This window comes from Cannabis sativa, chromosome 9 (genome assembly GCF_029168945.1).
Source record: "Cannabis sativa cultivar Pink pepper isolate KNU-18-1 chromosome 9, ASM2916894v1, whole genome shotgun sequence".
Lineage (NCBI taxonomy): Eukaryota > Viridiplantae > Streptophyta > Magnoliopsida > Rosales > Cannabaceae > Cannabis > Cannabis sativa.
In genome coordinates, this window is record NC_083609.1 from 9,452,506 (window position 1) to 9,471,699 (window position 19,194).

A 19,194-nucleotide genomic window follows, 5' to 3' on the forward strand; every position below is an offset into this window, starting at 1 on the left:
ATCGTCTTTTGTTTAACCTGTCTTTTCTTGTGTTATGATTGATTTGCTTTTGCTAATGTTATTTCAGCCAAACACCTTCTCACATGTTTTTTTTTTCTTTTTCAAATAAAATCTCAGATGTAGTTCTAGGGGAAAGGGTTTAACACTAAATAATTGCTCTAGAAGAATAATTTGTTCTCCAAAATGGCCACGTCACTTTGTTTAAAATCCTGGTAGTAATAGTAGTGGTGGTGGTGAAAGAGATGGCTTTCTACTTTCTACTTTCTAGTGTCGGCAGAAGATGCCTTCATGTGGCCTAAAAAGAAAGATTGTGTGTATAAACCATAAGGAGAAGAAACTAATAATAATATTAAAAATATAAGGTCTTTCTTTGATATCTTTTTTGGAGGTACAATAATACGAGGTCTTAACTCTCTACTGCCTATAATGTCGGCCTGAAGCTTAATATGTGTATATGCAAATATGGTGCTACATATGTCCACTCAATTTTATCCAAACTCTGTCAATATGTGGTGTTCACACTTGACACCAATACTGTGCCCTTTGGTATTTTCTATTTAAAACTTAAGCGAATGAACATGTTTTAAACTGTAGAGAAACGTGCTGTAGCCAATGGCAATAAATCAAACCATCATTGGCCAATGGCCCTTAGCAACCAAACACTTATGTGGCATTTATGAGTGAGCTTCTTTTCTTTTTACAACATAAAACTCAGCACTGGAAGAGGAGAACAAGCAAAACTAGCATTTCAGCACTCAACACATCAACTAACTGGACTGATATCGTCCAAACTGCCAAAAAGAAAAGAAAAAGGCATTAGGGTGTGTGCTCAAGACGAGCATGCGCGACTTTTTTACTTTTTTTTTTCTTTAGCAAGGAGAGACTTTTACCTTCTTCCTAAATACTCAATGATATCAGTAGTCAGAGTTGATCTTTTCTTGACATTAAATGCATGTGAAGCAGCTTTCCTCAACAAAGTGGATGCAGCAATGCATCCTAACATTGTGGGATTCCTTGGACTGCAGCGTTACATAAAACACAAACACATAATGATGTTAAGCGATGATTTGTCGGGAAAGATTAGCATAAGACAAAGATTGGAGCAGAACTTGAACAAATTAACCTTATGCTTGTGTTCCTATCTGAAGATGAGACTAATTGTCGAGCCCAGGATGTGAATACAGCCACACTGAAACGAGCGGAAGGAGAGGAGAATGACCATCACTCGTGTTAGAGGAAATAGTAATGTATTCCTTAGAAAGACGACCTAAAAATTAAAAACAATCACTTGCCTTCCAGAAAGTATATCACCCTGCCCCCCACAGCGTCGAGGAGAACCATAGATGCTAACTGATGTAACTGCATAAAGAGTTTATATCAGAAGGTGCTCAGTTAGGACAAGCATGGGAAATTAGTGATGCTGAAAAACCAATACTAGTTATTGTTAAACTCTTTTAAAACAAATGATAATACGGACATGGCCATCTTAATTCTTAATCCATGAATGAAATAATTTTATACAAACAAGATCTTATTAGGGTCATGTAATCAATAATAGGAACAAAAAGATACAGCGTTACAAACCTGTTTCGCCATCAGTAATAAGGTCACATTTTCCCTTCCTGAGGATAGTTACACCACCAATCCTGATCAAGAATGGCCTCAAACTTTAGTAAGTTCTAAACAACAACTAGCATGCAACCAAAACTATTAATTTGAAGAGTAGTATACGACATATTATAAGAGTGATCCTAAAGAAGTATTGCAAGAACATTTGAGTGCATTTCAAAAGTAACGGCCGAAGTCCGAAATACTCTAATATAAGTACTATTGAAGTGTTCAGCTTTGCGACAACCCAGAGAGAAGCTTGAAGAAGAAACTTACTGTTGGGCCAGAGATAGTAATTGCCCAATAGCATCATCATCATTTACTTCACATCTTAGTACTTTCTGTACAAGACGCTTATATTCATTTACATTTGGGGTCAAGACAGCCAAGGGATAACCACTAACAAGATCCAAACAATTTGTAACAAGAAAAAGTCCATCCTGTGAAAGACCTTGCATCAGTATACGAATACAAAGGTATATGCCATAGTAAAATCCACTCACAGAAACTACATATCTGAAATCATGTACATTTATTTGGTTACATACCCCATCTACCACAATTGGGACATTAGATTGTCTTGCATGCTTCATGATTTCGCTGACACAGTCCTGAACATGCCATTCAACTGTTAGAATCATTTATGATAAAATTATAAAAAATCCAATTCCAATGAAATTTTATAAACGCGGAGTGACACTTAGTTTTAAAAAAACAATAGCGAAACAGAGAGGTATCAGCATTACTCAAGTCAGTCATTAGTCCAAAGCCTAAGAGTAAGGTTGATATCAGGATCCAAGAGTAGTGGACAATTGTCCAAATCCCAAGTATTGTCCAATGCACCAAACTAGCTCTATCATGTCTTCATAGCTAGTAATCGTAGGGAAATTGCAATGTTTACAGAAAAACGAGTATCATGATTTTGGACACCAAAAAGGCATAGGAGTATGCAGTTGTACAGAACAACACTTGGTATTCCACAGACAATTCAATCTACCAGGTAAAATTTATAATGGTGTGTGTACTCTCTTATTGATAGCTTTGCCTAGTACTTGGTCTAAAAAGAAAGAAAAAAAAAGAAATATCAGCATCCCACAAAACAATGAACGCAGTAGAAAGCGTTTATGTAGCCATAATATTCTATAAAGTCTCCTGCATTGTTTAAATGAGATGATTACAAAAACAACAACTCGTCAATGAAAACCAGAAAGAAGATGATCTACATTCATCTCATGTAGTGATTCTGTCAAGAAGAATGCTTACCAGAAGAAAGGGATCCCTCCCCAGCCCTGGACCAACAACAAGACAATCAAATCTCTCCATCCACTTATCAACTTCAGCAAGAACTTTATCCAAAATGGATTTTTTGTCTTCATCCCTGAAAACATTTCTTCCAATAATCAGACTAATTGATAATGAAGGTTATATGCAGAAAATTGGGAGGACGAAGAGATAAAGAATCACCTGACACTGTAAGACTCCTCTAAAATTGGATGCACAATTATCTCAGGACTGTAGCTTTTTATAACAGGGGCAGCATCTTTTGTACAGAAAACATGGGACAAATCCGCTCCCTAATGAAAATAGATGTTTCCATACAACAAAAAGGTCATGTATAGATCAAACAAAACATTTCTTTGTTTTCCTTTCAATTTCATTTTATAAGCGTTGAAAGAGAAATGAAAGCAATAGTGAAGAAAAGGGAAAGGGGGAGCACTAACAATTTTCAATGCAGTAATAGCAGCAAAGTATGGAGCACCAGTGTATTCACGACAACCACCTATAACAGCTATCTTTCCTGAGAAACACAGAGAATCCCACAACACATTAGCATAATGAACCACCTTTACAATTGACAAGAACATATTAAAAATCACTGTATCCCCAGTAAGTAGCATTGGTTATACAAGCATTTTTCTTTTCAATTGCTGTCTTGACGACATAATAGCAGTACAGCAATATAGTTGAATACTCTCAGAAAAGCACACATCATTACCACTTGCACACATGCATGCACATTCTTATAAATATATATAAAAATATATGTCATATATTTGGGTCAAATACAAAAAATTAAAGAGGTGTCTACTAATGAGCTTACCTGCCTGCCCCTTATGCTTACTGGGATCAAGAGTAGGAGTAATTGCTCTCAAAATGTTCTCTGCAGCAGCTTCTAAATTTGGTTCACCCATAGCTTTCACTTCTTGCAATTTTTCCTGATCACCTTGATTACTGTAACCTTGAAGACACCTTATTAAAAACTCTTGCCTTCTGAGAACAGCTGGGGAAGCCAATACACAGTGTGTTGCACTGAACCCAGAATTCACCCCAAGTTTCATTAACATGAATGAGCAAACAGCACTGCTAAGCATACTTTCTCTAACTGAACCCAGATACTAACATACTGCAAATTAACACATTGTTCAACCGAAACAAAAGCAAAACCTGCAAAAACTAATGTGAACACACTACCCAAAATACCAATTGATAAGCAGGAAGGAACCCAGTTGATCCCCAAAACAAAAACCTAACCTTTAAATTGGAAGAACGAGAATCAACAAACTACCGACTCGCTGGAATGATTCACCGAAATTTGATGGCTTTCTTTCATTTGGGACTGTCTTGTTCTAGAAGAGGGGTGTCCCAAAAAATATGTTGGGAAAAGAAAAGACTTTGATTTGGGATCCACCGTTGGATGGTCAAAATGGGCATATTATTACGCTATTGCCACCTCAAAACGACGTCGTTTAACATCAAGCCTATATACTTTCCCTTTTGTATAGATCGCTAGGTACGGTGGGGGAAGTTGAGCGAAGAAAAGAAAAAATGAGAGAGAGAACGAAGGTGAATGCAATGAGATCGGGTGTGGTGGTGATTGGAGCCTTGGCATTCGGTTACTTGACCCTGCAACTTGGTTTCAAGCCCTACCTTGAGAAAGCCCAAGTCACTCTCGACCAGTCTGAACCCATTTCTTCATCATCTCCTTCCTTAGAACCCCAATCAACCTCAAGCTCTGAATATTAGAAACAAGACCCAGCACTGAGTTAATCACAACCCCTCTTAATTTTTCTATTTTTACTTTTCTTTTCTAATTGGGTATTTTGGTTTTTGATTGAATTGAAGTTTATGTCGACATTTATGGCTCCTGGTGCTCTGAAAGAGAAGGTATGTTGATTTATTATGTAATTTAGTTCCCATTGTAATAGGATTGAATTTTATGTGTGAAAAAGATTCTACATTTTTTGCCAGTTAGATAGAAGAGTAGCAGGTTTTCATGACCTGAATTCATTGAGATGAAATCTATCAATATGTTCTTCATAAGAAGAAAAGTTCCTATGTCGTTTTCCAGTCATATTTGTCGTTTCTTGTGTCAAGTCTTCATATGTTATAATATCGACTTTAGAAAGTAAAATAGGCAAAATCACCATTCTTTCTTTATGGCAAATTCCTCTACTTTCAAGAAATGATAGACTTAGGAACAGAAAACTTCCAATAATATTTGCAAAACACAGAGATTATGTATCAAATTGATACAATGTATCTGGACACACTCTACCGTGCCAATCTCCAATTTACACTGTTTGGTTCGAGTCAGTCCCAGACTCTAATAGGATAACTCTTAATTTTCTCTTATTTCATTCTCTATTCATTTGTGAAATGACTTTTAAGTATTTATACTAACTTGGCAATACTAATAATTTACTAATTAGCTTTGTACCACTTTCATTAACACAAATGTATAAATATGTTCATACGAAACATCACATTCGTGTGCGTTAATACATTATTTATTTCTACTTAACTACACAATTTCCTTATCCCATAAATAATATATATGTGTAACACTACAATAAAAAGTTGTAACCTGGGTCAAAGAAACAAACTTTATGCTGGTTTTCTTGTGTATTTCTAATTTGTGAGTATAGTTTGTGGAACTAGAGCTCATTTTGTTATAAGCATATCGTTTAGATGAAATAGTAAAAATAAATTAGCATTGGGTTACTGTTTCTCCTTAACCTTAACTGGAAAATGTGTTGTAGATGACTCGGCAAGAAAATCAGGAAGATAGCGAGGAAGAAGATTGGATGATAAACTGGGATCGCAGACGAAGAACAGCTGCAGCTCAAGTTCTTTGTAGTGTAGTCTATGCCTTGAAATTGTACCACTTATATCATAGTAAGCACAATGTAAATAAGCCTCAAAGAAATGTGACAGGGAAAAAACGAAATGCACCAGGAAACAATGTATGCAGGAGAGAGTTTGAAAGTATAAGAGAAGCGATTCACAGTGTGGCAGAAGCAATAAGGGAAGCAAATGCTATTGCTAAAAGGAGTCAAGTTCAAGTTTATAGAGAGGAAGAAGTTTTTGCAGAGTTAGTGAATCTTGGTGTTGATAAAAGGCTGAGATATAAAGCATACACCTTTCTCACTCAAAATGCATCAAAGGTGAGAGCATTCTTCGGTTGCCCTGTTGAAGAGCGCAAGAATTTTCTGCTGCAACTCATGCATGGACCGCACAATCTTTGACTACGGCTCTTAGTGTTTGATAGACTGATACACAAACTCTTGCTATTTGGTAATATTTTCTGTTTCAGCTTTTGTGCTGTGATTTTTCTGTCTCTAAATTGTGCTATTGCTGATGGGTGTTGTAATGCAAAGTTCAGTCTCAAACTTCAAAAGTCAATTTTCATCTCATTAGATAGACTTTCAACTCATAGACACGCTTTAAGGTTGAATCCATCATATTTGTATTATTTCTCTTTTCTGTTTCACAAGTTTTGAAACTGATATTTTTGATGACTCTGTCAGCACACACATGATAATAAGAATGAAATGAAACCCCAGAATACTAAAGATGAATTCAAGGGACCCCATATGAGTTATAACTCCTATAGGCCCTTAGCTTTTTCAATTCTAATTGAATTCTCAATCTTTTGTATTAGTTACTTCAAAGAAGAGAATAAAAAGCAAGGAATGTAATGGAATGTAGTAGTGATTGTTGCCATCTTTACTTGCAGTATTATCATTTAATAAGTATATTTGGCATATCTCCATTATCTCTAAGAAAAAATTGGTGTCCTATGTTTGGTAGAGTTCCATGATCTGTTCTGTTATGATAAATTATGTGTACACACTTGGCCGTGATTTGAAAAACAATCATTCTTAGTATTGTAGAATGTGGGACAATGTAATGAATAATAGTGCTTCAGCTGTTCACTTGATGACTTTTGATGTACGGCATTCTTCTTTGTCCACTCCAATCTTAACCCATTGGTTCTTCTTGCACTACAAGTTAGTGACTAGAACCTAATCATCTTTTATCATGATTAATATGCCATATTATTAATATATGGAAGAAAATATATTGCTCTATATCTTAGTTGGACTCTATTAGTGAAATTATTGAACAAGTGATCTCAACTCTTGCACATGGTCCACTGCTAATTAAGCTAGTGGAATTATTCCACTTTCCATGAAGTTTCTGGGTTATTTGTTATACTCCTTTTATTGTTAGAATACTACAGCATAACTCGTCATCATATATGATTATATATGTGTACATATATATATATATACTAGTAAAAAGTTACGTGCGAGGCACGTATACTAAATTTTATGCTAGTTTTTTTCTACGTTATTAAAAAGTGATACAATTAAAAATTAAAAAAAAATATTATTAGTTATTAGGTTCAACATCATTACCCTGTGTTCATTTTTAAAGAAAAAAAATATTTATAAAATAATAATTATTGCAACGCGAGCATGCGCAAAATTCGTAAAATATAGCATTTATTAGTAGAGTATTGACAATTTCAACAAGAAATTAACCGATCGTATACTTTTTTGTCTCGCTAACATTAAGCTTTTGATATTTGAGTGCGAACTCTTATTTGTCCGCTTTTCAAATTTTTCTAACACTCTCACTTTATTCTTCCAACTTTCTGTAATGGAGCTACGTCCTTAATTGTTGTATATAGTGTGGTCATTTATTCATCTGTTTTCAAATAAAACAATAGATATACAAAATAAAATTAAATATAACTAAGCTCATATTAAAATCAATCTCACCTTTCAATATAGTAAAAGATTTTTAAATTGATTCATTCTCACTTAATAATAATCGCGACGTACCTAACAAATAATAATATTACGTTACCTAATAACAAAATAGAATCCACCAAACAACATTATGAAAATTTATTCCAGGTATAATTATATAAATCTATTACTCATTGAAGTCTATAAGAAACTCTAAAAAGCTCACAATACGAAATTTCACATCAAAAATCTAAAAATGATCAACTATGTGGCAGGAATAATAATACAATAACTAAAATTGCCTAGTCATATACAGTCTTAAAACTTAAAAGAGTGGCATTATTCATTCAAGTTTCGACTAAGTGTTTCTGAGTTTGAGTTATAATATTGTGTCCCGTGTTTATGTCCAAATATTACGTGTCTCTCGGCTAATCTAGCCAAGAAGATCAAGTTTTCGATTCTCAATAAATGTAACGAATATAAGCGTATACTTTGTAGTAGGTCATTATTGTGTCATTTTTAAGTTAATGTGTCAACTTGAAAATAATTAATTTAATAAATGTAATGGAGTCAATCTAAAAATATTTTTCTACCTTAATAAGTAGCCATATAAAACAAACTCGCAACTTTTCGAGTGTTAAAAAATTGTAAATGGTTATAAATTCAGTAAGTAAGTTGTGTGTGGCACTCGGTTAAAGTTAAGCCAAAATTGAGGTTTATGATTAGAAAGTAGAAGCACCGCTAGAACTTTCCTTTGTTTGAAGTAATAGTATAATAACTAATATTTTTTATTACATATTAATAATTAATTCAAGATGAACTTTTCAAAGTATTTTTGAAACATCGTGGGATATATAAATGCAATACTTTTGCATCTTTAGCAATATATATATAATATATAAATAGTAGTAAATTCTTATTTAATTTTTAATTGTATCATGGCATAAAATTTAATATATAGCTTTTTACTTACCATGCATGGTCGACACCTCAATTGAATAGAGTCCTATTCAATTAGAATCTGTTTTTCGTGTCTTGATTTCAGATTATAAGAAATTATTATTTTTCTTTGGACCTTGACCACTTAATCTATGATCGTATAGTTTTAGAATAAAATTCTTATATGATCGTAGATGTTTATTTATGGTATTGTTTATTAATAATTAAGATATCAAATTAAATATTTTAAGCCATGAATTTCTCATAAACCATTTTATTTTTATTAATAAATCATTTTATTTTATATTCGGTTTCCCTACTCATCCTTTCAACCTCAATTATCTCTTTGTGATTTACAACCAATTTTGTCATTTTTTTTCACCTACAAAATTAAATTTATTTAAAAATCCACCCCATATATATCTATTATCAAACTGTACATATATACAAAGGCTTGATTAGTTTAAAATCAAAAAAGTTTTATGTTTCTGAAAATTTAAAAGATGAGTCCACACGAAAATTTTTGATTGGTTGGTAGTTTTAAAAAATCTGTTTGGTTTGGTTTTGTTTTTACTTTTTAATTTTTAAAATTGTATTTTCAAAATTAATAAACCATTTAATTTTTATTAATAAATCATTTTATTTTTAATATAAATAAAAAGTCAATTTCTCATAAACTAAGAATTTTGTTATATAGGCATACTTTATATAGAATATAAATAATTATATAATAATCTTCGCTTTTATTTATTTATATATATCACAATTGGTATTCTTTTTTTTTTCCTATCTCAATGCGATTCTTTGAGTGTGTTTACTGAGAATATTTAATGCTTAATAATCTCTTCTCATTCTTTCTTAGTTTACTATAATTTTGAACTACATTTGTGTTTTTGCCACTTTTTCTATTCATTGTGATCTTGAACCACAATAAATTATTCTAAATAATATAAATAAAATGGACGATTATTTTATATATATATAGTTTTAATTTTTAGAGTTATAGTTGTGATTATATATAGAGTTGAAATATGCTAAATATCAATTCAAATATTAATAGCATTTGTTTTATTATTATTTTATTATATATAAATAATATTTTATTATTTTATTAAATACAAATAAAAAGTCACCCATAAATTTCTCATAAACCAAGAATTTCAGTTATATAGGCACATTTTATATAGAATAGATATATTTATATAAACACATAATGGTCTTGTTGATTAGATTAGTGGGGAAGAAAATAAAAAAGAGAGAACATGGGCTTGGCGGGCGCTATGTTACATCTTCATTGATTCTGTCTCGGACAAATAAGCATGTGAATATCAACACCTCTCCTAGAGACATGATAGAATTATTATTATTGTTATTAACTTATTATTATTATTAAGTTATTTTTTTTTTAAAAAAAAAAAGAAAGAAAGAGCTGGGATTGGAACTTTACGTAGAAAGCCAGATTCACGTGTACTTGGTTATGTTAAGAAATTGAATCTTAGTATATGTAGTTGAGATCATATGAGAACATGATGTGAGTTGACTAAAAACTCAAATGTCAACTCATCTTTGTTTAGCCCAAATCATATTTTAAATGAATAAACATGCATATATACATACATGTAGTACATATTACAATAAAAATGGTTAACAAAATTTCTTTGAAGTCCTCGTGTTTAAGAAGGTTTTTTAGCTTTGCATATAACTAAGATATATGAATTGCATTTGCATCTATAGTTTTGTACCTAACTTGTATGTGGTATTAATGATTTTTTTTTCATAAATATATAACAGAGAACAAGTCTTTAGATATATATGCTTTTCTTGATATTGATATAGTAAACTTTTCCAATAAATATATTTTCAATAACTTGTCAATGTGGACTGAATGAGCTTATATTGAGAAGAACTAAGTTACATTTATAAATTACCACAAATAAACAGTTTATTTAACCATAAATAGGTCATATATCTCATCAAAATTGTGTAGAAAAAGAAAAATTGGACTAATCGAATGAGTCATTATTTTTTAAAGAACAAATGAGTCATTTTCAAGTGATCCATTTGCAATAATAAATATATAAAATTATACATAATTGACGCTGTATCCGATAACTATGGTGTAATTGTACATGAAAAACGATATAACACATGATTTGGGTATGAATTATGTTGAGTGTGATAGTCATACAAGTCAAGAATAGAATGAAAAACAACATTTTAAAAAGAAAAAAGAGGAATACCCTTTGAGATTAGCTTCTTTATTTTTTTTTTCTTTTGATTATTATTATATTTTTCCCACTGTGGAAAAATCTAAAAATTATTTATTTCTTCCAATCTTAATAATTTTTAAAAGACAATATCGTTCGATTGCATCATGACCCATCCAGCAGTATGGGCCATGTGATTCAATAGTAAATAAATATTACAAAAAATATATTTTTGATCAAATTCCTTTATTTTATTGGCTAAAGAAAAGATTTTTTTTAAAGGGTATTTTTGGAATAATCATTTGCTTTACAGCGGTAGTGTGGTCGAGATTATCGTTTAAACGAGAAAAGATAACCCACTCTCCTACTCTCCACGCGTGCATTACACGTCCCAGTTAAAATGTTCAACAAAAGACAAAGCTGGTGTCCACGTTCTGACGTGAGAGTGGCTTAGTATGTTATAACCGTTGCCCACTTCAGTTCTCCGACTCGGTCACGATTCTACTCACAAAAAGTACGTTTTGGTCGTCCGAGTTTAATAAACTCGGTTTGAACTCAATAAAAGTTCAGTTCTTTTATTTAAAAAAATTAAAACCGTTTTCCTTTTCTCTCTCAAACTCAAATTTTCATGGGCACCATTTCTTTTTGATTTGATGTCGTTTATTAACAGTAAAAGCCATAACCACAGTCACAGGTGGTGTTTTTGATCATTATTATTCTTTTCTCTCACTAACCCAATATTTCTCTTTTATTAAGTCTTTATAGTTTATATATAAGGTGGTGATCAAAGAGAGAGAGAAAAAGTATATTTTATTAATTATTAGTTTCGCCATGAATGCTGCTTTGCTTCCTCCATACCCATCTGGGCTCTACTTTTTTTAAAACTTGGGCATTCATGACTTTACGAAACTGACCTACCAAGCAAAGCAGAACAGAACAAAAAAAAGAAATAATACTTATGAATGGTTGTAGCAGTAGAAGAAGTAGTAAGATATTCAAAGCTTTGTTCTTTTTAATACCAATTAGTGTCTTTTACTTCTTTTGTCGCCAAAAACGTTAGTTTGGTTTTTTCTTTCACCTGGAGATAAAAACAAGGAACACCCAGATTACAAAATTTGATCTTGTAAAGCTTTCCAATGTCTACGAACCCGTCAAAGCTTGACCTTGAAATCATGTCATTCTCTGAGGCTTTTAAAAAGTTTAAACGTTTTAGACTGTTTGAGCCATCTTTGGGTGTTCTGGGGTTCTTTTTTGTCATAGTCTGTGTGGTTTTTTGCTTCTTTTACTTGGATTCAAGAAGTTTCTCTAAAGGGTATCGATTCTCTGGCCAATCAGAGCGGTTCATGTGGTTGCAGACTAGAGGGTCCGTAGAAGAAAATCATAGAGTTGAGTTTCTTGAAGAAAAAGGTAACTCTTGTAATGTTTTCGATGGAGATTGGGTTTGGGATGAATCATATCCTTTGTATCATTCGAAAGATTGCCCTTTTTTGGATGAAGGCTTTCGTTGCTCTGAGAATGGTCGTCCTGATTGGTTTTACACCAAATGGAGATGGCAACCCAGGAATTGCAACTTGCCCAGGTTCCCCTTTTTTCTTTCCTTTCTTTCTGAGTCGAAATTATTATTGTTATTTATTTTTATAGTTTCTCATGCATGTATAAAAACAACCTAGGAAGACTAGAAAAACAAAATAGATTAGTTAATTGTGTTGAAGGTTTGATTATTAGTGAAACTTTCCATGATCAAACTTAAATTGTTGAAGTTTTCAAAGAGGACTGATGATGAGTTTAATAACTCCACTACGTACATTCACACCAAACAAAATATTTGGGTTGTTGGTGGAGTTATGGGGTGATATAATTAATGGTATCCGAATAATATAAAACATAAACTTGGGAATTTTCTTTGTCTGTTATTGGATGAATTTTCCTTGCATAACCAAAAGGATAAACTTTCTGGGCTTTTTGGGTTGGTGCTGATGCATTAATTATTGATGTTTTGGTATATCTTTATCGATTGGTGAAAGATTATTTATTATTTTTAGTTGTTTTCCGAGAAAGTGATAACCATTTTTTTTTTAGTTTCCATAGATGTCATAATCTGCTTCTAGTGAGAATGCAAGCAGTTTAGTTTTAAAATTTGGTGTTGTCTTATTCTGGAAATGGTTATGCAGATTAATAGCTAATATTTGGTTAGACTTTCTATACGGCAGTTTTTTTTTTGTATTGACATGATTTGCTTTGTCCTTTATTTTCTCACTTTATGCCCGTGAAGTTTGATGGAGACATGGAAAATAATTGATCCAAAAATAAGTCTTTCTTTCATTTTAATTTTTCCGTGAACATAAAAATGATGTTGTTCTCTTCTATCATTTTCTTTCTTGTTTTCCGGGCTTTGGTTTTTCTTGTAATTTTGTTATTATCCGACAGTCCTATCATTTTCTTGTCTGTATTGAAGATTCTCTAATTTCTACCTAGAGTTACAACGGTTGTTTTTTATAGTTGTAAAAAGTACTGATACGTTGGTTACTGATTTGAAAAATAAACAGGTTTAATGCTAAGTTAATGTTGGAAAAATTAAGAAATAAACGGCTAGTTTTCGTTGGGGATTCCATTGGAAGAAACCAATGGGAATCACTCCTTTGCTTGCTTTCTTCTGCAGTACCTGATAAGAACTCAATCTATGAAGTGAACGGTAATCCAATTACAAAGCACAAGGGATACTTGGTGTTCAAGTTTAGGACTTTTAACTGCACCATAGAGTACTACAGGGCTCCATTTCTTATACTGCAGAGCCGCCCGCCTTCTGGCTCTCACGAAAAAATCAAGACAACTCTGAAATTGGATCAAATGGATTGGACATCTTCTAACTGGAGAAATGCAGATGTTTTGATCTTCAACACAGGGCATTGGTGGAACTATGGGAAGACCATAAGAGGGTAACTTTTTAATCTCTTTGAATACTTGATGTCTGATGATTTGAGCACTTTAGAGTGTGGCTACTTCATTGTAATGCATATATGGTTTTTGTAAGTTTTGGTGAAAGGTAGCTAAAAAACTTCATAACATTTTTGTTCAGGGGCTGCTACTTCCAAGAAGGGGAAGAAGTAAAGATGGAAATGACTGTAGAAGAAGCATACCACAGGTCAATAGAGACTGTGGTTCATTGGATTGAAAATCAAGTAAACTCAAGCAAAACCCAAGTGTTCTTTCGTACATATGCGCCTGTTCATTTCAGGTTTGTTCCCTTTCCTCAAGTTTTTCTAGTAAGAAACAATTAGACAAGTTTGCTATGTCTCTGGGGATTTTAGAAGCTAAACTTGCTTAGATAATATTGCAGAGGTGGGGATTGGAAGAATGGGGGAAACTGTCACTTAGAGACACTACCTGAGCTAGGATCCTCATTGGTACCATCTGAAAGTTGGGTTCAGTTCCAGATACCAAACAATGTATTGTCAGCTCACCCAAACATATTAGAGGCAATGAAAATCAACATACTGAATGTAACTCGAATGACATCAAGGAGAAAAGACGGGCATTCGTCTTTATACTATCTTGGTCCTGATATGGGGGCAGTGTCTCTCCATCGCCAGGACTGCAGCCACTGGTGTCTGCCTGGAGTCCCTGATGCATGGAATGAACTTCTCTATGCCTTATTCTTGAAGCGTGAGACACCTGGTTCATGGAACTTAACAACAATTAAGAAGGGTGAAATTTGAGATTTGAAGAAAGCTTCTCATTTATATTGTACAGCATACAACAAAAGTAGAAACCACTATGTTGAAGAGGCAATCTTTCTAGAGATGTCTTGGAAAGGAAAGAAAGAAAGAAAGAAATACCAAAGTAAATGGTAGATAAGAAGAATTTTGCTAAGAGCTTTTCATTTTCAGTGGTGAAGCAGGTCTCAAATTTTGGTGCCAAAGGTAGTTAAACCAACATGTTCATAGAATTTTATACCAAATTTTAGAGAAGCTGGGGAGATTATTATGATTTAAATTATGAATATACTGTAGAGAAGAGGGTTTTTTTTTCTTGGAGAAATGGGGTAATTTTGTTATTATTATACTAGTTAGTTTGATTCTATTGGAGGGAAACTAGGAAACTATATGTAATTAGCAAAGTTGTATTTGAACATTTCATTCAATTTTAACGACGAAGTTAAAAATAATAACCTTTGAGTCTCATCAAAATATTCTTCCTTTTTCCTGCAAAAACTATTAGATAAATGCCAAATTTACACCAGCTCCCTTTGTGTTGTTTTGAAGTTGAATTTTGGTGAAGGGAGAAGAAAAAGAAAAATATAGAAAAAAAAAATTGTGAAGAAACAAAAATTATGTGGACTTTTTTTCAATCCAATTATTGCAAACATGATAATTTTTTTTATTTATTTTCTACACATTTTTCCAACTTCCAAACATTTTCTTTTTGTGTACTAAATATTATTTTAAACCCAAAGACAAAAAAATAATGCAAATTTATCCAAAATACAAAAAATATAACATAATTCATTTTTTGAAATATTAAATATTATTTCTAAAAAACTCCTCAAAAAACCTACAAACCCCTTTCAATTAAAATTACAAACCCCTTCCGATTAATATAACTTAATCCAAACAGGATCGGACCACCATTCTCATTGAATTGGGCCTAAATGTTTAAACTGAATTGGAGAGGGGCCGCGCGAACGCAGGCCCCCACTGCCACAAATTATGACGTTGGCTCTCCCACTTGGGGAGACCATAGGTGGGCACCCCTCCTAAGTGCAATGGAGGTCACCAACCTAGGCCATGGGCCTTCTTGATCACCCATAGACCCCGTCCAGGTAAGTATGTAGCCCAATCCTACTCACACCTCTTTTATAGCCCTTTCCTCCTCCTAAATTTTACCCATGCCCAATGTGGGACTAAATCCCAAACACTATTTTTCCAAGAACAAACACCTTGTCAGCTCTACTCTACAACACTCTTTTAACTCTTGCACTATGTTTTTTCCGATTCATATTTCAATATTTATAATGCTTTTTTATACTAACTATATATATTAGTTTCAATCTACTAATCCAAAGCAAAGTTTAAAGCAATTCTTTCCTTATATTTAAGTTTGTTAAACCAAATTTAGTTGAGTGTTGAAAACTAAGACAAAACCAAGTAGAAATGGAGTTTCATGGCTGCTACAATATTTGGTTTTGACTAAGAGTGAAGTTTAAGCATCGGTAAGAATTTTTACATGTTATAATATTATTTTATGTAGTTTCATAGTAAGTATAAAACAAGGTTATATTAGCTTAAAGAGAGCCATTCAAACAAAAAAAAAAAAAAGCTTAAAACAAATTGAGAGAAAGTTACACATTTTATGGGATTGGATTCGTGGGGTACAAGTTGAAGAGAGCTGTGAGAGGAACAATAAAATTGACTAGGCAGCTTTTATTGGCTCCTCCAATAGATTTAGGTCAAATCTTATGAATTATGATAAAAGTTTGTTTATAATTGCATTTTGTTATTATATGAGCTTGCTGTTCTTTGAATCTTACGGGTAGATTGGTTCATATTTGATTCTAAATTTAAGATTTTAAAAACAAAATCCAAATAAAAAATCACTTTCACATTTTGACATGTAATTTGAAAATAGCAAAATGATGTTTGTTAAGGAAGATTTACGGAGGGATGGAGAGAAAGGAGTGGAAGGATAGGACAATTCCTTTGTTTGGTAGGAAGGATTGGAGGAGAGGGAGAAGAAGTGGAGGGAGAGTACTAAATCTACTTAAATAAATCGCTCAAATCTAACTAAATAAATTAACAAAAAAAACTACAATCCGAATAAAGTAATGAAAAATTCAAACAACCCAACGAATACATTGAATTGGTTGAATATATTATTTCAACCTGCACAAATAACTTGAATAAATTGAATAAATCGATTTATATATTTTTACTAATATTATTTCGAATCTATTATATAAATTATGTTTAATAGTAAAATTATTTTATATGTAAAATTTGTACTTTATAATGTTTAATTAAAAATTTTGACTTTATAATTGATAATTTTAATTGTATTTGAATTTTGAAATTGATATTTAGAATCTATACTACATTAATATATATTTTTCTTTTTCTATTTTTAAAGATTGTTGTTTAATAATTTAATATTATTTAATTTATATTTGTCTTATGTTTAAGTTTTTAACATTAATGTAAACTATAACACTTTTAATCTAGAAATATATATACTATACATTTATTTTTAAAAATCTAATTTTTTGAACACCAAATATTATCAATAATAACAAAAAAAGAAAATAATAAAAATCGGTTTGGACAATTTACCCAAACCCGACCGATAAAATCATTGAGCGGATTAAACTTTTTTTATTTTTTATTTTTTATTATTTACCTTTAATTAAAAGTTAATAACAATTTAGTTTGTTAAATAATTTTTTTTTTGTTTTAAAACCATATACATTGAGATCTATATCTAGTTTTATATAAATTATTAAAAATTTATTTTAATTTTTGTAACAAAATAAGAGAATAACATTTAATTTTGTGTAGAAAAGAAATTACTAACTAATATGCTATCATCTCATGGTAAAATAAATTAAATAATTATATATTTATATGTATTAGTGTAATAACTAATAAAAATATAAGCATTTTATATAATAGTCAATATGCTAATTTCATAATTAAAATTCTTTCAATTCTACCAATAATCCCTTGAATACCAAACAAAGTAATAAAATTGTTGGGTTTTATGCCCTAAATAAAACTCCATTTCAATGTAATCTTTATCCTTTAAATATCAATAAAAAAACAGAAGTATTTTTCATTACTTTGTGTGTTATTTGGTTCATGTTATCATTTACTTGTTTATTTGATTTATAAATTCATCCAAACCCTTATCACATATATGTTCTTATTTATTGTGTCGTCAGCACAGTGGAAAGTAATCAAGATTATGTGATTAAATATATATTCCTAGATTTATCAGTACACAGGGTTTAACTGATATGACAATCTACAACATAGTTTACTTGCACCTTGGATAAGTGCTATGTTCTTTCCAGAGCATTGGTTAAAGTAAAGCTTGGGTTGGATGCATGGAGTATGCATTGGAAGGGACCGATAGAACTTCGATTCAGATATATTAAACTTACCGTAATATCTATTCAATTCAACATCACCTAGTTGATCATAGATCAAATGATCTTAATCCTGATATAGTTAGGTTCAATCTCAGGAGTATTACACATGTTCTTTGATTTGTTAGTTAAGCCTACTTTTGGGTCAGGGTGATACGTACATTTTGGGAACATGGTAGTGCAATCGAGTGGGAGCGCTAAACATAGATATGGAATCTATAGCTTCTATCTAGCAAATAGAAGTGAAATGATGATTTCCTTCGAGCTTGGCTAAACAGAGATAAATGGTTGAGTACTCATTTCAGTTCGCTGAAATACCATTTATACGGGGCTAAGTGTTTTAAGGATAAAATACATTGAATGGTGTAACGGTAATTTAATCCCTATACAATGTAAATCATCTATAGATGATCATTGATCAAATCGGGATTATAACAATAGATAATTGATAGTGTATCTATATGGTAGAACATATAGAGCGTTCTATATAACCGAGAGTGCAATTCTGAGTTCTATGCGTGGATGCAACAAGGAATTAATAAGTCAATAAATTTACTTGGTAAATTCTTGGTCTGCTTATTGGAAGCTCGGATATATAGGCCCATGGTCCCCATACTAGTTGAGACAATACTACTTGTAAGACTCAGTTAATTGATTTTGATTAATCAATTATAATTCTAAAATTAGACTATGTCTAGTTTATGAATTTTCACTAAGCAAGGGCAAAATTGTGAAGAAAGAGTTTCTAGGGTACATTTATTAATTAAGAGACTTTGGTTAGTCTAATAAATAAATATATTAAATGACATTATTATTTAATAATTAAATTTTAGTTATAAAATAATTGGAATTGGCATTTAAATGGTTAAATTAGAAAATTGGCATTTTTGAGAAAATGAGATATAGAAATGATAAAACAGTAAAATTGTAAAAGTGGGGCCCATTATCCAATACCTAGGCCGGCCACTTATGTAGGTATTTATCATTTATTTTTTCATTATTTTAATGCCAAATAATTCTAACCTAATCCTAGTGGTTTGCTATAAATAGGTAGTGATGGCTTCAGGAAAAAGATGATGCATCTTAATTCCTTCAGAGAAAAACTGAGTGCCTTCTACCTTAACCTAGCCGCCACCCTCTCTTCCTCTTCTTCACTTCTGAAACCGAACCCTTGAGTGATAGAGTGAGTGCCCTTACACATCAAGTGGTACCTCAATCATAGTGTGGAAGATTGTGAAGAATCCAGATTCAAGAGAAGGACATT

General features: G+C 31.9%; 3 protein-coding genes and 1 non-coding gene across 7 annotated transcripts; 2 read left to right on the forward strand and 2 right to left on the reverse strand.

Annotated features, from left to right (window-relative positions):
- Positions 1 to 328: 328 nt before the first annotated feature.
- On the reverse strand, positions 329 to 4,276 carry LOC115722630 (ATP-dependent (S)-NAD(P)H-hydrate dehydratase). Of its 4 annotated transcripts, none has more exons than XR_009684532.1 (13): positions 4,141 to 4,276; positions 3,710 to 3,918; positions 3,330 to 3,406; positions 3,073 to 3,182; positions 2,872 to 2,986; positions 2,157 to 2,219; positions 1,885 to 2,048; positions 1,585 to 1,646; positions 1,293 to 1,359; positions 1,124 to 1,189; positions 891 to 1,019; positions 565 to 791; positions 329 to 499 (listed from the first exon to the last, which is right to left on the reverse strand). XR_009684532.1 is itself a non-coding variant. In XM_030651888.2 (12 exons), exons 2-12 carry the CDS (start codon positions 3,798 to 3,800, stop codon positions 764 to 766), a joined length of 972 nt encoding a protein of 323 aa, XP_030507748.1. In that variant the 5' UTR covers positions 3,801 to 3,918; positions 4,141 to 4,276; the 3' UTR covers positions 329 to 763. The 4 variants fall into 4 exon arrangements, 2 of the variants coding, with proteins under 2 accessions (XP_030507748.1, XP_030507746.2); XR_009684531.1 differs by having other exon boundaries at positions 3,710 to 4,053; positions 4,141 to 4,274; XM_030651888.2 differs by having other exon boundaries at positions 329 to 791.
- A 120-nt stretch (positions 4,277 to 4,396) lies between these two features.
- Positions 4,397 to 6,395, forward strand: LOC115722632 (uncharacterized). The gene is made up of 2 exons (XM_030651891.2): positions 4,397 to 4,773; positions 5,649 to 6,395. The coding sequence occupies exons 1-2, from the start codon at positions 4,735 to 4,737 to the stop codon at positions 6,132 to 6,134; spliced, it is 525 nt and encodes a 174-aa protein (XP_030507751.2). The 5' UTR covers positions 4,397 to 4,734; the 3' UTR covers positions 6,135 to 6,395.
- A 3,416-nt stretch (positions 6,396 to 9,811) lies between these two features.
- LOC115722743 (protein trichome birefringence-like 10) lies at positions 9,812 to 14,979 on the forward strand. Its single transcript, XM_030652035.2, has 4 exons — positions 9,812 to 12,371; positions 13,339 to 13,728; positions 13,869 to 14,027; positions 14,130 to 14,979. Exons 1-4 carry the CDS (start codon positions 11,929 to 11,931, stop codon positions 14,506 to 14,508), a joined length of 1,371 nt encoding a protein of 456 aa, XP_030507895.2. The 5' UTR covers positions 9,812 to 11,928; the 3' UTR covers positions 14,509 to 14,979.
- A 479-nt stretch (positions 14,980 to 15,458) lies between these two features.
- Positions 15,459 to 15,619, reverse strand: LOC115724381 (U1 spliceosomal RNA). The gene has a single exon (XR_004013174.1). It is a non-coding gene; the product is annotated as a U1 spliceosomal RNA (small nuclear RNA).
- Positions 15,620 to 19,194: the final 3,575 nt, after the last annotated feature.

Bases quoted from the DNA above. Each gene is read 5' to 3' on its own strand.
- LOC115722630 (XM_030651886.2), bottom strand. From the start codon at position 3,980: ATGCTTAGCAGTGCTGTTTGCTCATTCATGTTAATGAAACTTGGGGTG. The intron at 3,183-3,329 runs GTTAGTGCTCCC...TATTTTCATTAG, and splicing joins CTATTACTGCATTGAAAATT to GGAGCGGATTTGTCCCATGT. The intron at 2,220-2,871 runs GTAAGCATTCTT...TGGCATGTTCAG, and splicing joins GGAGGGATCCCTTTCTTCTG to GACTGTGTCAGCGAAATCAT.
- LOC115722632 (XM_030651891.2), top strand. From the start codon at position 4,735: ATGTCGACATTTATGGCTCCTGGTGCTCTGAAAGAGAAG. The intron at 4,774-5,648 runs GTATGTTGATTT...AATGTGTTGTAG, and splicing joins CTGGTGCTCTGAAAGAGAAG to ATGACTCGGCAAGAAAATCA.
- LOC115722743 (XM_030652035.2), top strand. From the start codon at position 11,929: ATGTCTACGAACCCGTCAAAGCTTGACCTTGAAATCATGTCATTCTCT. The intron at 13,729-13,868 runs GTAACTTTTTAA...ATTTTTGTTCAG, and splicing joins TATGGGAAGACCATAAGAGG to GGGCTGCTACTTCCAAGAAG. The intron at 14,028-14,129 runs GTTTGTTCCCTT...ATAATATTGCAG, and splicing joins TATGCGCCTGTTCATTTCAG to AGGTGGGGATTGGAAGAATG.